At 37.0% G+C, this 23,114-nt stretch overlaps 3 protein-coding genes across 6 annotated transcripts; 1 reads left to right on the plus strand and 2 right to left on the minus strand.

Annotated features, from left to right (window-relative positions):
• The first annotated feature begins 35 nt into the window (after window positions 1-35).
• Window positions 36-5,392, plus strand: tnfsf10l4 (tumor necrosis factor (ligand) superfamily, member 10 like 4). Of its 2 annotated transcripts, XM_058775508.1 has the most exons (5): window positions 93-3,079; window positions 3,194-3,325; window positions 3,421-3,466; window positions 4,549-4,635; window positions 4,737-5,392. In XM_058775508.1, exons 1-5 carry the CDS (start codon window positions 2,906-2,908, stop codon window positions 5,138-5,140), a joined length of 843 nt encoding a protein of 280 aa, XP_058631491.1. In that variant the 5' UTR covers window positions 93-2,905; the 3' UTR covers window positions 5,141-5,392. The 2 variants fall into 2 exon arrangements, with proteins under 2 accessions (XP_058631492.1, XP_058631491.1); XM_058775509.1 differs by lacking the exon at window positions 3,421-3,466 and having other exon boundaries at window positions 36-3,079; window positions 3,194-3,272.
• Window positions 5,393-5,532: 140 nt separating this feature from the next.
• Window positions 5,533-11,420, minus strand: casp22 (caspase 22, apoptosis-related cysteine peptidase). Of its 2 annotated transcripts, none has more exons than XM_058775507.1 (7): window positions 11,289-11,420; window positions 7,439-7,768; window positions 7,188-7,204; window positions 6,956-7,058; window positions 6,289-6,766; window positions 6,035-6,188; window positions 5,533-5,754 (listed from the first exon to the last, which is right to left on the minus strand). In XM_058775507.1, exons 1-7 carry the CDS (start codon window positions 11,293-11,295, stop codon window positions 5,716-5,718), a joined length of 1,128 nt encoding a protein of 375 aa, XP_058631490.1. In that variant the 5' UTR covers window positions 11,296-11,420; the 3' UTR covers window positions 5,533-5,715. The 2 variants fall into 2 exon arrangements, with proteins under 2 accessions (XP_058631490.1, XP_058631489.1); XM_058775506.1 differs by having other exon boundaries at window positions 6,956-7,061.
• A 1,159-nt stretch (window positions 11,421-12,579) lies between these two features.
• Window positions 12,580-22,931, minus strand: nono (non-POU domain containing, octamer-binding). Of its 2 annotated transcripts, none has more exons than XM_058776820.1 (10): window positions 22,774-22,931; window positions 21,880-22,027; window positions 21,604-21,797; window positions 17,092-17,393; window positions 16,911-17,006; window positions 16,325-16,521; window positions 15,431-15,615; window positions 15,317-15,347; window positions 14,068-14,147; window positions 12,580-13,978 (listed from the first exon to the last, which is right to left on the minus strand). In XM_058776820.1, the coding sequence occupies exons 2-10, from the start codon at window positions 22,025-22,027 to the stop codon at window positions 13,886-13,888; spliced, it is 1,326 nt and encodes a 441-aa protein (XP_058632803.1). In that variant the 5' UTR covers window positions 22,774-22,931; the 3' UTR covers window positions 12,580-13,885. The 2 variants fall into 2 exon arrangements, with proteins under 2 accessions (XP_058632803.1, XP_058632802.1); XM_058776819.1 differs by having other exon boundaries at window positions 12,580-13,981.
• Between the last annotated feature and the right edge of the window lie 183 nt (window positions 22,932-23,114).

Here is a 23,114-nt window from a genome sequence, read left to right on the forward strand (position 1 = left end):
AGAAAGAAGGTACACAGAGGCAAGTGTTTCAATTTTTTATTATTACAACTGGCGTTTCAGTAATTTTTTTGTACTTATAAATAACCTGAATTATATATATAAAATATATAAAAAATATTTATTTATTTATTTTTGCTGTGCATTAAGGACAAATTTAGAACACGCACGCACAGACTTTTTATATGCTTCCTGAAATTCTTAAAGGGTGTTTACAAGAATATAAAGGCTAATTCACACCAATGGACGATGACCAACGCTGACAATCACCAAAGATTAAATACGTTCAATCGAAATAGGCTATAGAATAAAATAGAATTTATCTGTCATTAATTTAAGACACAAAATATGAAAGCTATCATGTCCAGTAATGGCAGTTTTTTTTTTTTTTCTCAAATGTTTTTAATTGGTAGTATTTTGGAATTTTTGTTGTGATAGATAACAATTTCATGTTTAACATAATATGTTAAAGTTTCTTTCTGATATATTATTGTAAAGACAATACAGATCTCTAAATAAATGGGGAAAGCACACAGACATACCTACACACTGCCGTTCAAAAGTCTGGGATCAGCAAGATTTTTAATGTTTTTAAAAGAAGTGTCTTATGCTTATAAAGGCTGCATTTATTTGATCAAAATACAGAAAAAAAACGTAATTTTGTGAGATATTATTACAACTTACATTTTGTACAATACAACTTTTTTAATATACTTTAAAACATAATTTATTTCTGTGATGCAAAGCGGTATTTCATCAGGCATTACTTTGATATTGTTTAAGCTCTTGTTTTGCCCCGAGTCTTCAGTGTCATATGATCCTTCAGAAATCCTTCTAATATGCTGATTTAGCGTCAATGTTAGAAGCAGTTGTACTACTTAATAGTTTATGGAACCTGTGATACTTTTCTCAGGATACTTTAATGAATAAAAAGTTAAAAAGAACAGCATTTATTTAAAATATAAATCTTTTGTAGCATCATACACTAGAAAAATCAAAAGTTTGGGGTAAAACCCCCTTTTTTTTTTCTTTTTTTTAAATTAGCCTATTGAAAGAAATTTTGCTAAACTTTTATTTAGCAAGGATGTGGTAGCCTAAATTGATAAAAGGCGATAGTATAGACTTATAATGTACAACATTTTTTGTGACTCGAGCGAACAGTTTGCGCGGCGCCACAGTCAACATGAACAGCTTATATTTTCTTTATAATAGTTTTAAAATAATTATTCACATATGCCCGTAGCACTGTAACTATAGCAAAGTATTCTATGCACCACATAACAATGTCTGTAATATATTGTATTCAGAATAAAACAATATTGATCAACGTTGCTCTTTTGAACTGTTCTTATATCTTCTCATTTTATATAACATAACAAAGACATCACATGGGTTAATCTATGGCAAAGTACATTTTGCAGTCCCTAACCTTTATAGAAGTGTTACATTTCCAAAACACTGTAGGGTTTCAATTTATATACATTATAAAATGAATCTGGTATTTGAACAGTTACACCTACTTGAGCCTCAACGTGGCAATATTTTTGTCTAACTTGTACTCTAATAATGTGGTCTAATTTGAAATGTTAGAATAATAAATAAGACATCCTGTAAATTCCAACACTGTCGAATAACCCACATACCATTAGCTATACTACAATATGTAGAAATGTGTCTGCATTATGCACAGAAATGAAAGAGTGAACAAAAAGTTTGATGTAAAATTTTATTAAATCAACAAACAATAGTCCATCTTGAATGATCTGACGTAATTCCGGTAAAATTCCTACTTCTCTTCTACTTCCTGCGGATTTAAAGGACGATTTCGTTTGTGCGCCGAGAGCAGACGATCCTGACGCTTTCGAATAGCTCTCGCGGCACTTTGATGTCATACACTGATCATTCTGCGCAGCGCCGCGTCAAGTCGAACACACCTATTGATTTCTGAAGGATCATGTGCCACTGAAGACTGGAGTAATGCCTGATGAAAATCACAGAAATAAATTATGTTTTAAAGTACCGTATTGTCCCGAATATAAGACGACCCTGATTATAAGACGACCCCCCTTTTTCCAGATGTACCTTTTGGAAAAAGGCTTTTTGAAAACCAAATCTTGTTTGTTTGTTTGTTTGTTTTTCTCTCTGTAAAACACATTTTTTTCTTAAATTATTTTCAAATTGCATATTTTTCCTATTTTAATTTTTGTTTTGAAAGTATGGTAAATACTGGTAAAATGTACCAACAATGACATTGAAAAATATACACTTTTTGATATACCATTGAAATAACAGGTAGCCCATCTGAATTATATAACATTTAGGCTATCCATCTCATAGTAGCCAACCAAAATTGTATTATCAGTAGAAGTAAAATCTTATTGTAGTCTTCAAATGTGGGTATAGTCTTATGTTTTAAAATCACTTACAGAGGAAGTTTGGTCCCATCAGGCTAACATGACAGTCACGACTTTACAGCACACATTACATTACATATTTCATGGCACACTCGTTTTATGCGTTTTTGGCGCCACCTATTGCTGTGGGTGTATTACTGACATGTCAAAGTCTAGACCCCGAATATAAGACGACCGCGTTTTTTCAGATGTATTTCCAAGAAAAAACATCGTCTTATATTCGGGACAATACGGTATATTAAAATAGAAAAAAAAAAAATTATAAATGCAATCTTGATGAGCGGAAGATAACGTTACCCAAGTACGCCCAGATTTCCCAAATGCGTTCTTTAGGCTGATAGAAAGCGGGGTGGCGCCGTGACCGCGGGACTTTCCAGCAAGGAAAACAAACTGACATGCGGAAGAGCAGCGCGCAGACCTTTGACTCCACAAGGATACATCAGGATACTTTCTCTTTCTGTCATGCGAACATTCTGTAAAAACACTGTCGGAACATGACATCAAACCTACAAAACAGCCCCAATTATAGCCAGCTGGACGAAAACACATCTGAAAACAAAACCACAAAAGGCCAGTACGTACTCTTCTTGATTCTGACTTTAATATTAAGCACGGAGACGTTTATCACGGCTTTTCTACTTTATGACTTCTCCGAGGATATTCACAGAGTGAGTTCATTATTTTAATAATAACCTCTTCATAAACCATTATCATCTTTAAATAAGAAATATTGTCATTTAGACAAAATATTCTATAATTCGTTTATTTTGTTTGTTTACAAGACTCGTGAAACAGGCAAAGATGGAGGGTATCCAATCCACTGTCTCTCCACAGATCTCACCCAACAGACAAATCAAGCAGGTATCGCAAGCTGTGACTTGTTCAATCAAGAACTGAAACAAACCGTACAGCAGGTAACCTGTTTAAAGCTGCTTTAAAACCCGAATAGCCTACATATTGCGATAATGAGAAATGTATGTATTTTAAGACTAGATTCCTTTTTAAACAGAGACTGTTGCTGGACATACAGAATTATGTACTGGGAACATTAGGAGGTAAAACAAATACATTTATGTATGTGTTTGTTTGTTTGTTTAGCGTTACCTATGCCCACGAACACAACTAAAAGCTGGAATACACTACACAACTTTTAATATCCAAACAGATTTTAAAACACTCCATACACTTACCGACTTTTGTTATAGTCACAGAGGAAAAACTGGCCATTATACACTAAATGACTGAGGATCACACGTTACCAGACTTTAAAATCGTTCCGATCGTATGTGACCCTGGACCACAAAACCAGTGATAAGGGTCAATTGAGATTTATACATCAAGCTGAATAAATAAGCTTTCCATTGATGTATGGTTTGTTAGGCTAGGCTGAGATACAACTAGGCTATTTGAAAATCTGGAATCTGAGGGTGCAAAAAAAATCAAAATACTGAGAAAATCACCTTTAAAGTTGTCTAAATGAAGTTCTTAGCAATGCATATTACTAATCAAAAATTAAGTCTTGATATATTTACGGTAGGAAATTCACTAAATATCTTCATGGAACATGATCTTTACTTAATATCCTAATGATTTTTGGCATAAAATAAAAATGGATAATTTTGACCCATACAGTGTATTTTTGGCTATTGCTACAAATATACCCCAGTGACTTAAGACTGGTTTTGTGGTCCAGGGTCACATACATCTATCACAGCAAACTTATGCAGAAATGTGCGCCTTGTTGCTAGGAGATGCGTGACAAATGAAAACAATAGCCTATAGTGTTGTAAAATTATCTCAAAATTTCAAACATGTTTGATGTCCTCCAAAAAATCTGAGTGTGTGATCATCATACATGGACGACGCGATTTTCTATTAAATCTATCCACTCAAAACTGCAGACTGACTGGCTCTGAATTTTGTCCAGACTGTAAATCAAGGGAAATCGAGGCAAAAAGTCATGTATTGCAGGTTTAACTTGTATTCAAACTCCTGTGGTTATTAAAATGTTAAAACTGCTTGTGTATGCAAAAAGAATATACTTTTTAGACTTCCTTTGCCTGAATTTGTGAAGTCTGAGCCGGCACCCTGATCCAAGCATTGTATTTAATTAAAAGTGTGTTCTTTGACTTTACAGAACTTAATGTCACTGAGATTTTCAAACCAGCTGTGCACGTCGGGGCAAAACAAGAGCTTAAACAATATCAAAGGCTGCAGGAAAATGGTAAGAAATTCCCCACATGCAGTAGGCTAACAATCTATTGTTTGTACTATACAAGATAATTTGGTTAAGTTAAATAAGTTTAATCCTTTTACTTTCTGCAGACGGAATTCCTGCACTGGATCGCATTCAGTGGGACAACATAAACGGCCAGTTCAGTCAGGAAGGGTTAATGCGCCTGAGCCCCGATGGAGAAATAGTGGTGCCACAAGACGGAATTTACTTTGTTTTCTCTCAGGTTAATTTTGAAACACAGTTAGGGCAGAGTATGCACTTTACGCAGTACTTCTACAAGAGATCAGCGTCCTATCCACAACCAGTGATGCTTGCAAAATCTGTAGTGACTCCCTGCATGAGCGCAAACTCTAGTGTACAGCTTTATTCCAGCCATCAGGGGGCGCTGTTCCGCTTAGAAAAGGGCGACAGGCTCTCATTGTACGTGCTGGATATTAGCGCCGTGCGCTTCCCGCAGGAGGCCACTTATTTCGGGGCATTTATGATTAACTAAGCAAAACAGCAGTGTTTTGTTTCAGTTGATTTCTTACAGATATTATATGCTTGTCATTTGTTTTCCAGAGTAATATTAATTAAATATATGTATACTGAGATGATGAATAACACTTTTTTTTTTTTTTTAATCCACACCAAGACTAAATGTTTTTATGCAATGTTTATTGTAAATTAAATTCTTTTTTGTAATGAAAAAGTTTATTTTATTGACATCAAGACTAAATAAAAGGGGTTTATTTTTGCACTGTTTTCATGAAATGTTTATTGTAAATTAAAGTACGAATGTGTTTTACAGGATTCAGTTCTGTTATTATAAGTGTAGGTGATTATAGTCGACAGCCAAAACAGTTCAAAAGCAGTATAAGAGAATTTCATGTAATATATTAAAGAAATTAAAGAAAGCTATGTGATTAAACACAGATTTCTTAAAACATGGGTTCTCAACTCTGGCCCTCAAGGTCCACTTTCCTGTGGTAAACATTCTAAAATCCAATATAACAAATATGGGAAAAACAGAGAGGAACAGGCTACTATAATGGCAATGGCAAGATTTCCTCCTCTTCTTCAGGATGTTTAGCCTGTTTTCTTCTGTTTAGAAGCAGCAGCCTGACCCTACAATGCGGGGAATGAATAGAGAGCTTTATTTGATAAATATTTTATATTCAAAATGTTGCTAAATGCAGATTGACAAGCCTTACAGAAATCACAAGGCTGTTAGGCTATTTAATTATAAATCAGAGACATTTTAGTTTAAGAAGATGCAGGTCTGCAACAGAACAATATTAATTTGTGAATGTTTCCATTTTTGACACATTATAACATACACTACACAAAACTGTAATCTATTTCTGTTATGGAATTTAAAAAAAAACAAAGAAAAAACAGTTCTGACCTTCGGTGCTTTGAAAATAAGATGCTTCCTCAGGGTGGACAGTTGCTGAGGGGTCACCTTTGCGTCTACTCTATCATTGTTCTTTAACATTGTGCCCTCTTTAAGGCTTACATCGTTATTGACATTAGTGAGGATCGTCAAGATGTCCTGGCCTCTAAAAATAAAGAAAGAAACCATTTAACATATAAACACTGACAAGAGACTTAAAATAAAGTGTTACTGCATGTAATAAGGCCAGTGTATTGGATGCTCACTGTTCACTTCCTTCTTTTAATTGGTCACAAAGGGACTGAATAAACCATGATCCACTGGATGGATCACGGATTGAATAATATCCCTCCACAGTGGACTGGACGATCAGAAAATCAGAATCTTTGGCAATGCTGTATGATACATTGCCAGGACTGGCATCAGCATCATCTGTAACCACCACTTTACTCTGCATCTCAGATCCTCTGCATGCCTGGATAAAGAACACTTTAGGTTTGGCAATAAGAGCAGAGCAGTTGACTCCATCAAATGGGGAGGTGATGTCATTCAGGGGGCATATTTTGCCATCACTTCCCTGGACACCAGTCTTATTTCCATGACTCATCACACAACAGACAAAGCAGTCTTCGTGACGAGGATCGTTACTGTATTTGGCCATAAGCGCTTTTATTTGATCTGCGGTCTTGTCTTTCTCGACTTCAACCAGAAAGCCCAAACATTCGAATAAGGCCTTCAGAGCATCTGAGAAATACATAAAAGAACGAAAAATATAAAAGGTAAAGCTAATAAAATAGGTGACCAAAGATAGATCCACAGAACAATTACAACAACAAATGAAAGAAAGAAAATGTAGAGGACAAAAAGAATGTGAATGTGTGTGTTGTTTTGTGATTCTTTAACATCAAGTATGAAGAAAAATTCACTGCCTACCAACATCTTTTTGGGATCCGTTTCGTTTCTTTTTGGGGGTTCCAAAGTTCTCGTTATTAATAATTACACACAGTCCACGTGGATTACTGTCCATTTTGTACACCTTCTAGAACAAAAGAGCAGGTGTTACAAAGCACAAGCAACATTCAAGAATGAAATCTGTCTGAAAATGTTATAATTAGTGAAATCATGGGAAAATGTCGCATTGGCTTGACTTGCTCCACTTTATTACCATAGTGTTTTGTTCATCTGGGGAAAAAAACAGATAAATTTGTCAGAATCAAAATTCTTTGAAATCTTTAAACTTCTTTACTGATCATTTTCAGTATATATTATTCCCATTTGGTCCATGCTAATTTAAATTCCAGTCATTCCAGTCTACAAACATGTTTTTAAACTGTAAACCTGGTTTTAAAGAGGAAACATGATAACATCTTTAAATGAAAAGTAAATATGATTACTAAGTGTTTCATGTAACTGTACCTGTCGTACTATGTGGCGTTGGTGTAGGACTACAGGTCGCTCCTGCTTCAGGAATTGCTAAAAGGCTGTCTATGTTTAGGTTGTCGTAAAGATAGTTGTCTCTGTCCTTCAAGCATGTGAACATGATTTCACTTGCTTTTGTCCCCTTTCTGCTCACACCATCAATCAGATCTCGAACTTGATCAGCTCGCGTTTTGGTCTTCTGCACTATTACTTCAATCTCCTCACTTCCTAGCACATTCTTATCCTGAAGATCATCCAACAAATTTTTGATGACTGCCTCGGTCAAACCATCCCTCAGATCAGTCCGAAGTTTTTTCAAGACTTTATCTAAAGGAAAGCGCTTTGGTAAGTCAAATATTCATTTATATGTTATTTAAATATAAGCTTATTATTGTCACATAGGCATAATGTAGGGTGAGACCGGGTTGTAACACAGGTCACTCGTAACACTTCCAATTTCTCGATTATAAGGAGCAAGTTACAAATCACCTAATTCACTTCACACATTCTCAGTTTAGTCCTTATTCCACATATGAGGAAGTAGAGCCCTGTGGCATATGCAGCATGTTTTATATGAGAATAAATTTTGTACTTCATTATTTTTGTGATGGCACTCCCTGCTTTATGCAGTGTCCGTGTAGATATTTTTCATGCAAGTTGTGAGTGCTAATGTTTTGGCTCTTTAAGTTGAGCTAGTTCATGTCTGCAAGACTCTGGGTTGGTTGTAACATCAATGAAACGTGTTATAACTTGCTCTTTGAATTTCAGTATGCCTGGGTCTTGGACGAGAAAGACAAACCGAGGGGTGTCTCTAAATGTTCAACTCACACACACACACACACACACACACACACACACACACACACACACACACAGTTTTATCAGTTATTACTATCATTATTCAGTTTTATTATCATAATGCTAATGTAACACACATAACCACAATTGTTGTTCAATTGTTGAAGATTTCCTAGCAAATCGCAAATTTGCTCATTTTTTTCAGTTTTGTTACAAACACACACACACACACACACACACACACATTATGTTGAAAAGTCAGTGTTGAATAAAAAGCTTTCAAAATCTTTTTTTTTTCTTGTCATAATCCTTGTTGCATAATCTCACCGCAGGGTATGTTACAACCAGGCACGTGCAGAAGGGGGCTTTGGGGGCTCGAGCCCCTGCCCTTTTTCAAAATTATTCAAAGGTGTCCCTCTCAGACAAATAGCAATGATATTGTGGTCAATAAAACAAAATGCATTTGAATTATAATTAACATGACAATGTGTACAAAACTGTAGCCTAATTAATCGCTCAAAAATCGGTAAAATCCTGTTTATTTTTTACATGTCAGTCTGAGGCTTTGCTGTGGGTTGGGTGCGTTTTGCTTGACTGACTGACTCGGAAACCTTCTTTCAGTGAGTGCCTATGGGTCGCCGGAAGGAAAAAATAAACTTAAAAGTATTTTAAACTTTCTTTTCATCAATAATCAAAGCTAGTGTGTGGATTCAATTATTTTAGAATATTACATAATTCAATGCCCGTTTGTCATGTATAATACACCAACCAATCATGATCTGGCACAAGAAGTTCAAATTTCATTGGACAATAATGTGAAGTGGAGCTGTCATTTTCCGTTCTTATTCATAAATCAGTTGAAAATTACATGGACAGACGAGTTTATTTGTGAAGCGATCTGGATCTGCGGTTTGTCTCATTTTATAAATCAAATTAAATCGTTTAAAAAAATGGATGCTAAATCACAGTTAATGAAGCCCAAGTACCACCTACAGGCCTGTTATGTGAAGTGTAGGCTGGCGAAATGGTGACGTGAAAGGACTTTATTATATTACCATTTTTTGATAATTATGCAGCATTATGAAAATGTCTTATGCTCATCAAGCCTGCATTTGTTTGATCAGAAATACAGAAAAAGCTGTGATATTGTGAAATATTATTACAATTTAAAAGAATGTTTTTTTTTCTATTTTAATATGCTTTAAAATATAATTTATTTCTGTGATGCAAAGCTGAATTTTCATCATCATTACTCCAGTCTTCAGTGTCACATGATCCTTAAGAAATCATTCTAATATGCTGATTTATTATCAATGTTGGAAACAGTTGTGCTGCTTAATTTTTTTTATTTTATTAATTAATTTTTTTTTGTAGTAACATGTGATACTTTTTTGGAGTTTATTGAACAGCATTTATTCAAAATAGAGATGTTTTCTAACAATATCAATCTTTACTATCACTGTTTCTAACAATTTAACAAATCCTTGCTGAATAAAAACTAATTTCTTAAAAATTAAAATAAAATAAAAAAAGCTTTTGAACTGTAGTTTGTTACAAAAGTTATATTTTAAATAAATGCTTTTTTTTTTTTTTTTTTTACTTTTTATTCATCAAAGAATCCTGAAAAAGTTTCACAGGTTTCCAACATTGATAATAAATCAGCATTGCATAAAATGCATTTTAAGGTATATTAAATTTTTGATCAAATAAATGCAGGCTTGATGACCATAAGTGACTTCTTGCAAAAATATAAAATAGTAATGTATCCAAACTTTTGACCTATATATATATATATATATATATATATATATTAACATTGCCCCTATTTTACATTTGAGCCCCTGCCCCTGAGGAACTCTCTGCATGTCCCTGGTTACAACTAACCCAGACTATGGGGTGAATTGTAACATTTCACTGCTCATATTTAAAACTAAAGCATGCATTTTCTGTATGTGCTGCAAATATAACTGCTACAACATTTACAGTTTTTTCAAAAAGCTTACATGCAGTTTTTGAAACTATGGCTCCATTTCTCAAAACTCTACACACAAAACCACAAAACACACACAACATACAAAACGTCACACACATCTTGCAAAAGCTTTAACTCTTCTATGTTTTAACTCTTCTAAAAATGGTATTTTTGCATAGTAACTCTACACACAAACATAAAATAATTAGCCACATACATGCCAAACTACACACAGATGTGAAAAATGTAAAACACTACTCTCGTGTCTTTTGCTTGTTCAGAGTGCAGTGGAGCACAGGAGTTTGTCGTAGCACTCGCACATACTGTACATGCATATGCACATATACACTGTACAGTATGTATGACTGATGAATTTTACACAGTTATGCAACTGAACTGAATCAATACTCAACTGACTTGAGCTGTAGAATGACACTTATGATGTATAAGTGTTTTCACACATGATCACTGTGTGTAGGTCATCAGTAAATGAGTGTGGCATTAAAATGGCAGTGTTTCCTCAATTTAACAAAAGAGCTGTTAGTTTTGAATGATGTGTGTAATGTAGAGAACTGTGTTTAGAGTTTAAAGCATGTGCTTGTAGTTTTGCAGACTTGGTCTAAAGATTAGTTAGGCTATATATGAGTGAATGCTTCCACTAAGTGGGCCTCAAGTATCACTTTTAGTGTCTAAGCAATTTTTAAAAACTGTAATAGCACACAATTGTAACTAGTTTGAATCACATTTTGAACGCACAGGATTGATACAGTCAGAAATGTCAAAAATGTTACAACCATCCACAATAGTAAGTACAATGTATTCATATAACACAATATAATACATAATCTCAAATATTTTCAGTCGCACACAGTAATTGACTGTCTGCTACATGCCTTAAATCTGACCATAAAACTGAAAACCGCCAAGTCTTCTTTAACTGGTAACCTTTCGTCTTTTTTTATTTTCACTTTCTATTTCATTATTCTTCTGCGATTTCTTCAAAAATATTCGTCATATAGCCTACAAATGAACTTTTCTTACTCACACACATATATTATTTATGTTAATTAATCTTACCTGCCATTTCGTCGTATATAAAATGTTAATACGATTTGTATGTATAGCTATTGCTCAAGTAAGGGCAAACAACAGGAAAAGGTGTGTTAATGAAGTGTAGAATGGGAGTGGGCGGATCAAACTATGTGCTTAAAATAGTGTTTGAACGCAAGACAAAGAACTTATTGACTTCTATACTCTTTGACCTGGGGGACAGTTGTGGCGTCGCGTCTTGTATATATATTTCGTATTTTGTATATTTTGTTTGTGTTTTATGTGTATTATAAATTAGCTCAGGGCCCATATGCAAAAACAAACAAACAAAAAAAAGTAATTATATATGTGTGTAGTTGTCTTTTCTGAGGTAAATAATGTTATGTGACTATTCATTTACCTGCCCTTTATTTAGTCAAGATTTCCTTTTTTGCATTAGACATACTGCTGATCATCAAGACATGGTTACGCCTTGGATCCATGCATGCAGAAAGTTCCAGTTTGGTCACATCACTCCATAAAACATTCCTCCAGAACTCAAGTCTAAATTAATTTGAGAAAAGTTGGCCTTTTATGTTCTTCTTGGTCAAGAACGGCCTTTCAGCATGTTTGTTCATTTGCATTGAAATGTTTTTCTCCCTTTGATCAGGTCATCTCCCAAGTCTTGGCAGTAAATTTCTCAGTTGCTGTAATCCAACAGTTTATGATATTGTGCTTTTTCTTCCTCAAAGGTTTTCTGGTACAACACATTTTAAACATATAAGGCTGCCAGCTGTGTCTCTAGGAATTTTTAGACTCTTGGAAATCTTCCTGTTGCCATAGACTTTCTAATGTAATAAAACATTTGCTTCTTTAGATTTTGTGAGAGCTTTTTTTGACTTGGCCATACTCATCTTTAGCACATGCATGGGCTAAATTCAGTTATAACCAGCTCAACCTAATTCAGTTAAAGCGTTTCCAGTGGCTTAATTGTCTCTTAACACAGTTTTGTACCCTACCAAATAAATTGACTTTAAACAGCAATGTTGAATAATTATAACAGCTGTGTAACAAAGAAAACCTATAACTCAAAACACATTATCACTTTTAATATGCCACTTAAGTCAGTTATTTGTGTTTTGCTGTAGTGTGTCAGTAGGAAATATCAGTTTACATTTCCAAACATTGATTTTGCCATTAATTGTAATAATCCAGTGAGTTTTTTGTTTGCTCCACACAGAGAACAGATCTGATCATCATCAGTCTGTCTGGAGTGACATGAAGAAATAGGACAAACTGAGACAGACCAAATCTAGAAGAACTGTGGCAACAGCTCAAAGTTGCTTCAAGATATTTATTTGTTAAAAAGAGTGATTCCTGATGAACATTCAGCTTTTAAACCTACTGGAATTCTTCTTTTTTTTTTTTTTTAATTATAGTTATTCATTACTTATTTTTATCTATGGACACAAAGGCTGCATCCACAATCACATAGTCTTGTTTTTTTGAATAAGTAATTATTTCACGACTGCAGAAAGAGTATGTTCTATATAGAATGAATGTGTGTAGCATCAACTGGACATTGACCATGTTGTCGTTGTCATTGTCACGTGACCTACCAGCATCCTCTCACGTGGTCTCATGGGATAGTAAAGTGTCCATCGTACGCACACTTCAAAATCTCGACTGGAAGTACAGCATTAGGTCATCTGCGTACTTTTTGCCTACTCTTTTATGAGCACTGTGTATTCAGGCATACTACTTTTGTCAGCTTTTCACCTATTATATAGTAAGAACGTATGTGATTTTGGATGCAGCCAGAGTTTCTGTAAATTAAAGTTTTGAAGACAATTTTTTCAGAATTACAGCAAATGTACCAAAGGAAATCTATTAGCCTACATGAGGGGGCTTTGAATATTGTTGTGGACAATGGAGTCAAAAAGTTCAAGGTGGTTTAGAAGACAAAGGGTATATATAAACATAAGTGGTACATGAACTACTTCTATAATTATTTTGCATACCTTTTAGTGATTGAATGGATAGGAGACAATTTCGTTTTAAAATTTATGTTGTGTTTTTTCCTTGTATGCTGTACAAAGACAAAATCACAATGTAATCCATGAATCCAGCCAGCGACACTGGACAGCATGTAACATGTAGTTATGAATTTATTTAAAGTTGTCTAGAAAGGCAAGCGTTGCAGAGGACAAGATGGACAAAAGCTAATCTCTACTTTAGAAAAGGTCACTGCTGGGTGAAATACAAAAGAGAAGAAATTAATAAAAAAGGAAAAAAGGGCTATACAAAGCTGAATGTCCAGCCAGGAGCTGTTTCCATGCACAGACAAACCCTCGCCTATAGATGAAGAATCTTCAGTTAGAAATCATAAGCATAAGGGTCCCCCAATGCTGGGCTCAATTTGTTTCTGGAAACAGTCCCTTAAGGCTCCTGCTGGGGATAGGAGATCTTACAGGGTAACTTAAAACATACACTTCAACCTGTTTAAAACATTTGCCTACACAAGTTCGTTTGTGAATGTGAAATGCATACACAGGTCCTACAAAACCACAATATGCACTTAAAAATATTTTACAGTATGTAAAACAAAAAAACAAACAAACAAAAATGACTTTTGGCTGGTGGTCTCAGAATCTGCGGCGCTTGTTAGGGCCAAAGTCAACAGGAGGTCCAGGACGAGGGAAGGGAAGAGGGAGACCACCTGGATTACCAGCAGGCCCCTGCTGAAAGAGACAGAGACAGAAGATTACATACTGTACACTTTTCATGTTGAACTGAAAGTTGTCAATGTGTGCTGAGAAGTCTCTACCTCACTGGAAGCCAAGCTGGCAGCTCCTGCTGTTGTGGTATTTCCACCCATCGGGTTCCTGTTCATGGCCATTCCCTGACCTTTCACCCCAAGAAAGAAAAAAAACAATGTTATGTTCAAATGGGTATAAAAAAAATAAAAATAATCACACATAGAACATATGTGACCCTGGACCACAAAACCAATCTTAAGTGGCAATTTTCCAAAATTGAGATTTATACATCATCTGAAAGCTGAATAAATAAGCTTTCCATTGACGTATGGTTTGTTAGGATAGGACAATATGTGGCTGAGATACAACTATTTGAAAATCTGGAATCTGAGGGTGCAAAAAAAATCTAAATATTGAGAAAATCACCTTGTCCAAAAGAAGTTATTAGCAATGCATATTACCAATCAAAAATTAAGTTTTTATACATTTACAGTAAGAAATTTACAAAATATCTTCATGGAACATGATCTTTACTTAATATCCTAATGATTTTTGGCATAAAAGAAAAATGTATAATTTTGACCCATACAACGTATTTTTGGCTATTGCTACAAACATACCCCAGCGACTTAAAACTGGTTTTGTGGACCAGAGTCACATATAGTATTTTACATTACAGAACCAAAAAAAGACCAATCATGTACCATGCATTTTCTCTACATCTTAAGTAGAGCAAAACAACAGGACTTCCCTGTTGTTAATTTTTTTTCTTGATAATGCTAGTTAATCGCACTGCACTCAAACTTACTGACTCCGCTCACACACTATATAACAATTTCCCAAAAGAATTAGATTTTTTGTACCTTTTGGGATATTTTCCTCCCTTTGTTAAACTGTTGGTGTTTCCGGTTAAGAATTACCAGCATACAAAAAAATTATTATAGGCCTCATTGATCTGCGTTTATACACATCATTGAGTGAACATTGTCGAAATTATCCACAAATGTTTTTATTTTGTTTATTTTTTGCATAAGCTTTATTAATGAGGATTAATGAGGCTGACGATCAGTTCTAAAAAATACAAAACCTGTGCTAATTGATAGAAAAGGAAAAAATTGAATCCAAGACTAGGTGATATTATAGAATGATGAGAATAATTTTTAAAAAGCTGATAATTTTTAACCAGGAACACCACATTAGGTAAAGGGTTGGTAAATTTTCAGCAATTCTTGCTGTAACACTGGTGTTTAAAATGTTCAGTAGTCTAAGCGGGAGTTCAGTGTTGTTAATCACTGAGTGATTGAGTGCGATTCTCACCTCCCATATGCATCCTCATGTCTGGATCCCTCTGAAAAAGCAAACACATGCCCATGAATTAAAAATCCTCAGAAATGCAGACAATAACTGTGGAGCTTGGAATCCCAGACTCACTTTCTCAGAGAAGTTGCCTCCCTGCCCCTGCTGTCTCCTCATCAGGTCCTCAGAGTGAGCACGGAGCTCCTCCTCTCTCCTCCGCCGCTCCTCCTCCTGACGCAGCTCCATCTGTTTCCGTTTCTGCACCTCCTGGCTATGAGCCTCCTCCATTCTCCTCAACTCTTCCTGCCTGCGCAGGAGATCTAAAGCAAAGAGAGGAACAGACATGACTAAGGGCAGCGGGATTGCTGATGGGATGTGCAAAACTACAGGATTGTCTGAATTGGCTGGTTTCAGGTTCACCTGACTATGCTTGGGTTCAAAAACTACTAGACAAAGTCTAAAGATGTGATTTTAACATGATATTACACTTGCATTAAAAACAATAATCATGATGGGACACTGAAAAACAGCTCAAGACATGACTCAATTGCCACTGCCATCCATGTGAATGGGAATCAGCAATGCTTTTAAAAGAATGCACTAAGGCAAATTTTGTGTGCAAAACAAGGATTTAATACGGAAAATGAATAAATACTAATGCCACACACTACATGATTTTAGCCTAGATTTTCTGCTCGCCGAGTTTTCATGAAGATCATCGACAAAAGGCCAAAACCAGAGGCAAACTTGCTTGTTCACATGAGTAATGATTGCTCTGTTTAAATGATCAAAGATGCAATCTGAGAGAAGCGCTGATGCCCAAGTGATATTTTGCAGGTTAAATATCTAGACTTGTCTGCAATTCAAGTCCTGTAAGTGTAAAATGTGCTTTTGCTAAAACTGACATCGGCGACAACAGAATCCTCAGGGGGGTTTTTCAAGCAAATATTCTAACTCAAAGCAGTTCGGTTGACAAAAAAATTTGGGCTTAACCATCCCCTCAAAAAATGGCAACCTGTGCACGCTCACCTTGTCTCATCAACATGACTTGGTGCTCATGTCGTGCTGCTTCCATTTCAGTCTCCAGCTTCTCTTGGGCCTCTTTGATGTTTCGATCAACCTGTTCAAACTGCTGCTTTTCCATTTCCATTAAGGCCTTCCAGCGCATAGCATACTCGTACTCAAACGAGCCTGGCTGAGCGAAGCGGGGTGGCTGCTCGCGCTCTCTGATGGACAGATAGAGGAAGACGTGCCAGTTTATGTATGTGGTGGTGGGTAGCCATGCAATAAGTGGGATAATGTACATTTAAACAGGCATTATCACAAAAATGAAAAAGGTGTGATCCTTCTGCTTTGTTCTCCTGATCAACTCTTCTTTAATTATAACATGATATCCTATAAGAGTCATAATTACCCACACTTCTTTGCGCTTTTTAGTTGTTTAAATACTTACAGGATAAAGGGAAAAAAAAGAAAAAGAACGCATTTACAATTTTTATTAAATAATATATTTTAGAGCACATCTAGAAAAAAAATATATTGACTACACAAAGCCTGGATAACCATTTGGTTGCATATTACTGTTTACATAATGCATATGAGAACATGAACTCACTTGTGATATAGTGTGTTTTTGTTAATAAGTCTCTCAGGAAGTCCCTCATCCTCATCAAGCTGCTCCATCGGCTCAATGGTAACAGGCCTGGGGAAACTGAGTTTGGGAAAGAAAGGCAAACTTTAGTAAACCAACTACCGTTAACACACAATTAAATCAAATGAAAGCAGCAGAAACTCACGCGGTGAGAAGGAAGGCTCCATCTCCACAACGGTCCAGAGCTTTCCTGGCAGAGGGTTTGTTGGCAAACTCCACAATGCCCTTCCCAGTTGGCCTGCCACGATCGTCGACGATGACAATGGCCCGTTCGATAGGGCCGAACATGGCGAAGGCCTCCTCCAGGAGCTCGTTGGACACAAACTGGGGCAGGTTCTTGACCGTTAGCGCAGCGCCATGAGTGGCAAAACGAACACGGATCTGGCGACCTCGGAACACAGTGTCATCCAGTTCTGCTTTTGCTATGTCCGCAAGAGTCTTTGTTTCCTAATGAGAAGAGAGCAGCAGGTCAGGGTTAATGTTGCATTGGTTCTTTGCTGTCTGAGAACAGAAAATGCAGGTGAATTTAGATTTTGAAAGACCAAGTAAGGAAAATTTCATGAACAAATTGAATGGAACGCAATATCAATACGGTCTCTAAATGTAAATGTCTTCTCTTAACAATGCTTCAAAGTTGTAAAATAGCACTTAAATCAAGAGAGATTTGCATCAATGTGCTCTGGCATAGTAGACGCATGCGCAAAAGCGATCTGTCGCGTGTATACGTCACTCATTGTTTAGATTGCTCCCACGCACACGTCTACTATGCCAGAGCACGCTGACGCATCACGCACCGGCTGTTGTGAACGCGCTCAGGACAGTTGGACATTGCGGTGGATCAGAGGTAAAAAATTATATAAATACGGTCACTTGCACAGACCGATCGTTTCGTGTCTTAAGACCTAAATGTATCATCACGAGCAGCAGGGTTTCATTTGGTTTTGTCAGTGTATGTTTTTTTTTACTCTTAAAGCCATGAGTCCCATTGACTGCCGTTATATGACTGACAGACTGCAACGGTTTGAGTTAAAAATCTTCATTTGTGTTCTACTGAAGAAATAAAGTCACCTACATCTTGGATGCCCTGGGGGTAAAGCAGATAAACACTATCCCTTTAAATTATTGAGAAGCAAAATGACGTCAAAGGGGAAGATTTCATACCAAGATATCTGTTCTTGTTTTAAGCATAGACTCACTAAATTTCATTCAGCTTTTCAGAAAACTAGACTTCATGTGTTCAATTTGCATCTTAAGTTAATGTATCTTGATTTTACCCTCATAAGGTCTTCGTTTCCTGTTTACACGTGTGGTCTTTGGGGTCAGTATGACCCCAAAATTGATAGAGTAATTGTAAAAAATAAATACATTTTTAATTATACAAATAATATATCATTTTTTTTGTTTGTTTACTTATCTATACATTAATGCTGTTTTGGGAGAAAAGAGGTACTTCTGTACCCGTTTACCACAAAATTCCTCAACTACACCATTAGCTTGCATGTAAAATATCACATTTTTATGAGAAGCTCACATAAATGATGATCTAAATTTGATTTAAGTTGTTTCTGGACATTGATCTAGGTGTTAGGTGTAGAACTCCGCCATCTGCTGGTTAGAAAAAAAACTTGTAGAAAATAGAGTTTTTGAAAGAATAGTATAATGACAACACATATCCAGCAGAGGTCCATAGAGATCCATTCATTTTTCTGGAAGTAGCCAACTGCTCCCCTCACAACTTTTCTGATATATATTTTGTAAATATATAATGAAACATTATAAAATACATAAACTATTTTTCTCAAAGTTTAGAATTTGTTTTTGTTGTTTGAGGTATTTTGAAGTGCCTGCTTTTGCAGAAATGTTGCCACTAAAACTTGATTGCAGGCACATTTATTTCAATCTAAAAAGTAAAAAAACAATTTTGATACCAAAAGAATTTTATTTTACTTAAATGTAAATAAAGCCAATACCCCCCTAAAAACCCAAACCAAAAACAACAACTGATGTGAATGGTGTGTGTGTGTGTGTGTGTGTGTGTGTGTGTGTGTGTGTGTGTGTGTGTGTGTGTGTGTGTGTGTGTGTGTGTGTGTGTGTGTGTGTGTGTGTGTGTGTGTGTGTGTGTGTGTGTGTGTGTGTGTGTGTGTGTGTGTGTGTGTGTGTGTGTGTGTGTGTGTGTGTGTGTGTGTGTGTGTGTGTGTGTGTGTGTGTGTGTGTGTGTGTGTGTGTGTGTGTGTGTGTGTGTGTGTGTGTGTGTGTGTGTGTGTGTGTGTGTGTGTGTGTGTGTGTGTGTGTGTGTGTGTGTGTGTGTGTGTGTGTGTGTGTGTGTGTGTGTGTGTGTGTGTGTGTGTGTGTGTGTGTGTGTGTGTGTGTGTGTGTGTGTGTGTGTGTGTGTGTGTGTGTGTGTGTGTGTGTGTGTGTGTGTGTGTGTGTGTGTGTGTGTGTGTGTGTGTGTGTGTGTGTGTGTGTGTGTGTGTGTGTGTGTGTGTGTGTGTGTGTGTGTGTGTGTGTGTGTGTGTGTGTGTGTGTGTGTGTGTGTGTGTGTGTGTGTGTGTGTGTGTGTGTGTGTGTGTGTGTGTGTGTGTGTGTGTGTGTGTGTGTGTGTGTGTGTGTGTGTGTGTGTGTGTGTGTGTGTGTGTGTGTGTGTGTGTGTGTGTGTGTGTGTGTGTGTGTGTGTGTGTGTGTGTGTGTGTGTGTGTGTGTGTGTGTGTGTGTGTGTGTGTGTGTGTGTGTGTGTGTGTGTGTGTGTGTGTGTGTGTGTGTGTGTGTGTGTGTGTGTGTGTGTGTGTGTGTGTGTGTGTGTGTGTGTGTGTGTGTGTGTGTGTGTGTGTGTGTGTGTGTGTGTGTGTGTGTGTGTGTGTGTGTGTGTGTGTGTGTGTGTGTGTGTGTGTGTGTGTGTGTGTGTGTGTGTGTGTGTGTGTGTGTGTGTGTGTGTGTGTGTGTGTGTGTGTGTGTGTGTGTGTGTGTGTGTGTGTGTGTGTGTGTGTGTGTGTGTGTGTGTGTGTGTGTGTGTGTGTGTGTGTGTGTGTGTGTGTGTGTGTGTGTGTGTGTGTGTGTGTGTGTGTGTGTGTGTGTGTGTGTGTGTGTGTGTGTGTGTGTGTGTGTGTGTGTGTGTGTGTGTGTGTGTGTGTGTGTGTGTGTGTGTGTGTGTGTGTGTGTGTGTGTGTGTGTGTGTGTGTGTGTGTGTGTGTGTGTGTGTGTGTGTGTGTGTGTGTGTGTGTGTGTGTGTGTGTGTGTGTGTGTGTGTGTGTGTGTGTGTGTGTGTGTGTGTGTGTGTGTGTGTGTGTGTGTGTGTGTGTGTGTGTGTGTGTGTGTGTGTGTGTGTGTGTGTGTGTGTGTGTGTGTGTGTGTGTGTGTGTGTGTGTGTGTGTGTGTGTGTGTGTGTGTGTGTGTGTGTGTGTGTGTGTGTGTGTGTGTGTGTGTGTGTGTGTGTGTGTGTGTGTGTGTGTGTGTGTGTGTGTGTGTGTGTGTGTGTGTGTGTGTGTGTGTGTGTGTGTGTGTGTGTGTGTGTGTGTGTGTGTGTGTGTGTGTGTGTGTGTGTGTGTGTGTGTGTGTGTGTGTGTGTGTGTGTGTGTGTGTGTGTGTGTGTGTGTGTGTGTGTGTGTGTGTGTGTGTGTGTGTGTGTGTGTGTGTGTGTGTGTGTGTGTGTGTGTGTGTGTGTGTGTGTGTGTGTGTGTGTGTGTGTGTGTGTGTGTGTGTGTGTGTGTGTGTGTGTGTGTGTGTGTGTGTGTGTGTGTGTGTGTGTGTGTGTGTGTCAGACGTGAGCGTATGCTTGTTCCACATTGCATTTGTGCTCTAGTATCAGGCCTTCGTTTTTTTAGTGGACTTTTTCAAATTTATGCAGGATTTATTGATTTTATTTGCAAATTTCTATAGAAATGCTCTTTGTTGCGGTCACACACGCGTGTGCGCATGTGCGTGAGCATGTCTTTTCTATATTGCATTTGTGCTCTAGTACCAGGCCTTCATTTCTGAGTGGAAAGTTTCAGATTTACGCTGGATCTTTTTTTTTTTTTTTTTGGACAAATGAAAAAATAAAAATAAAAATAATAATATTACTTTTTCTTCACATTTCCCATTCATTTTCAGTTGGGGTCATATTGACCCCAAAGACCACATTTGTAAAATAATAAGAAAAAAAAAGAAAAAAAAAAAAAGAATAATTGACATACCTTAAAAACAACCGAATCAAGACTGGTTTTTTTTTTATGTGAATACAGATAGAAATTGATGAAAAGTCACAATATCTCGTTCCACTGAGATAAAGGGAAACATTTTTTTTAAACTAAGGAGACGCTGATTGGGGTCATATTTACCCCAAAGTCCTTATGAGGGTGTTTAGACATTTATACTGGAAAGCAAAGCAAAAACACTAAGGAATATATATATAAATTTTTTGCAGGAGATGCAACATTTAATGCCACGAATTTATCAATTTAAGACTTTCTGCTCCGATTTCATACCTTTTTAGGCCTTAAAAGTGGAAAAGAGAATTTAGACCTTTAAAGACCTGCAAAAACCCTGATGAAAAAAATCTTTAATTAAAAATTGTTTAAATTACAAACAAAAAAAATAGTTTGGTTGTGAATTGACTTTGTCAGGTCTGTCTCATTGAAAAACTACCATAGTCACTTTCTGCTTCATTTTCTTTCAAACTCACCAGCCTGATGAAGCCAAAGCCTCTTTCCTTATTGATGAAAATCTCAGAAGGTTTTCCATATTTGGAGAAGAGCTTCTCCACGTCCTCCTCTGTGGTTCCAGTGGGCAGGTTCCCCACAAACAGCCTGCTCCTCTGCGTGTAGGTCTTCTCACCTGGCTTCCTGAAGTTCTGGAGGTCTATAGTGAAAGCAGCATCTGCAGGAGAGAAGGCTCAGTCAGTAACTATGACTTTAACAAAGTCAAAGATCTGTCCCATTAGCCCACAACTGTTGCTTACTCGGGCTACTCTGCTCTCCAGCATCAGTGTGTTGTCCATTGCTGTCGGCTCCTGAGGGTTTCCTCTGCTGTTCCTGTTGGGGGTTGGGCTGCTGTCGGGGTGGGCCGTGATTCTGCTGCTCTGAACGGGGTCCTCTGTTTCCTTGCATCTATTAAGGCACATGAACATCAATACAAACTTGATTTCGTTGATTTTTAAAACCTCATTCAAAATAAGGCTCATTCAAAAGTGTAAACAAGGCCATGATGGACGTTGTTCTGGCTGCTCTAAGATGATTCACTGACATTACAGCATCCTTTAATTGCAGATTTAATTAAATGCTTAATGACAAACTCTACAACACGCATGAACAAGAGACACTGAAAATCAACAAATCATGATTCTCATTACGTTATACAATAAAATAGGACAACATAGCTTGAAGATATAAGTGTATTTAGCACTGGGCATGTTATTTGAATTATAATTTAACGACAAAATAAGATGCATATTTAACGTCCAATGCCTTAATTAATGAGCGTTTTAACAGATTTCATTAAGAACGTGATTTCTTTATTGTGGATGCATTTTGGCGTCTTTGTTTTCAGTGATTGTTTGATTCTTCGTTGTGTACGCTAACGTATGCTTTGCTCACTGTTAAGATTTCAAGCTTGAATTACGAACATTAGTCAGTGTAACTTAGTGCATGCATTTTTACACGATTAATTGTCTGATTTCTTCATTAATAAGCGTGTAACTTATGGGTTTGTAAAACGGAGCCGAGCCGGACAGATACGCTCAACACGACAAACGGCCCGGACTCGTCTCCAGCTCATATGCACAAACACAATCATTCATAAATGAAAGCATTCATCATATGCATACAATACAAAAGCCTTAAAAACGTCTAAATACCTTTTATAAGCGTATTTAATCCGCTCCAGTAACACACGCAGCGTTGATCACAAAGAGGAGAGGGGCTGAACGCCGTACACCTCAGCGTGCTGCCTGATCTAGCTGCTCATTGGCTGGTGTGGGTTTTCCGGAGTACGCTCTCACGCTTTCGATTGGCCAATTTCACGTCAATAAAACGACGTTTTCGAGTTCCAAATGTTCCATTGGTTGTCGTCGTTTTTAAACCCAGTTACTTAGGCCAAAATTGGTTGTTGTTTGTAGGAAATGACGAAAAAACAAGTTAGTGAGCGGCGTGAATTGAAAAATGCTGATGTTAAAATTGGGAACTCCTGGCGCCGACC

The sequence above is a fragment of the Onychostoma macrolepis genome, chromosome 05, assembly GCF_012432095.1.
Source record: "Onychostoma macrolepis isolate SWU-2019 chromosome 05, ASM1243209v1, whole genome shotgun sequence".
Classification (NCBI taxonomy): Eukaryota; Metazoa; Chordata; class Actinopteri; order Cypriniformes; family Cyprinidae; genus Onychostoma; species Onychostoma macrolepis.

What these genes read in the sequence shown, in the direction of transcription:
- tnfsf10l4 (XM_058775508.1), top strand. Translation starts at nt 2,906, where the DNA reads ATGACATCAAACCTACAAAACAGCCCCAATTATAGCCAGCTGGACGAA. An exon ending in TCTCCGAGGATATTCACAGA is followed by an intron (nt 3,080 to 3,193) that starts GTGAGTTCATTA and finishes TTTGTTTACAAG; the next exon opens with ACTCGTGAAACAGGCAAAGA. An exon ending in TGAAACAAACCGTACAGCAG is followed by an intron (nt 3,326 to 3,420) that starts GTAACCTGTTTA and finishes CTTTTTAAACAG; the next exon opens with AGACTGTTGCTGGACATACA.
- casp22 (XM_058775506.1), bottom strand. An exon ending in CGGATCCCAAAAAGATGTTG is followed by an intron (nt 6,767 to 6,955) that starts GTAGGCAGTGAA and finishes TGTATTTCTCAG; the next exon opens with ATGCTCTGAAGGCCTTATTC. An exon ending in TTAAAAGAAGGAAGTGAACA is followed by an intron (nt 6,189 to 6,288) that starts GTGAGCATCCAA and finishes CTTTATTTTTAG; the next exon opens with AGGCCAGGACATCTTGACGA.
- nono (XM_058776819.1), bottom strand. Translation starts at nt 22,027, where the DNA reads ATGCAAGGAAACAGAGGACCCCGTTCAGAGCAGCAGAATCACGGCCCA. An exon ending in GCTTTGGCTTCATCAGGCTG is followed by an intron (nt 17,394 to 21,603) that starts GTGAGTTTGAAA and finishes TCTTCTCATTAG; the next exon opens with GAAACAAAGACTCTTGCGGA. An exon ending in CCAGCTTGGCTTCCAGTGAG is followed by an intron (nt 13,982 to 14,067) that starts GTAGAGACTTCT and finishes TGTCTCTTTCAG; the next exon opens with CAGGGGCCTGCTGGTAATCC.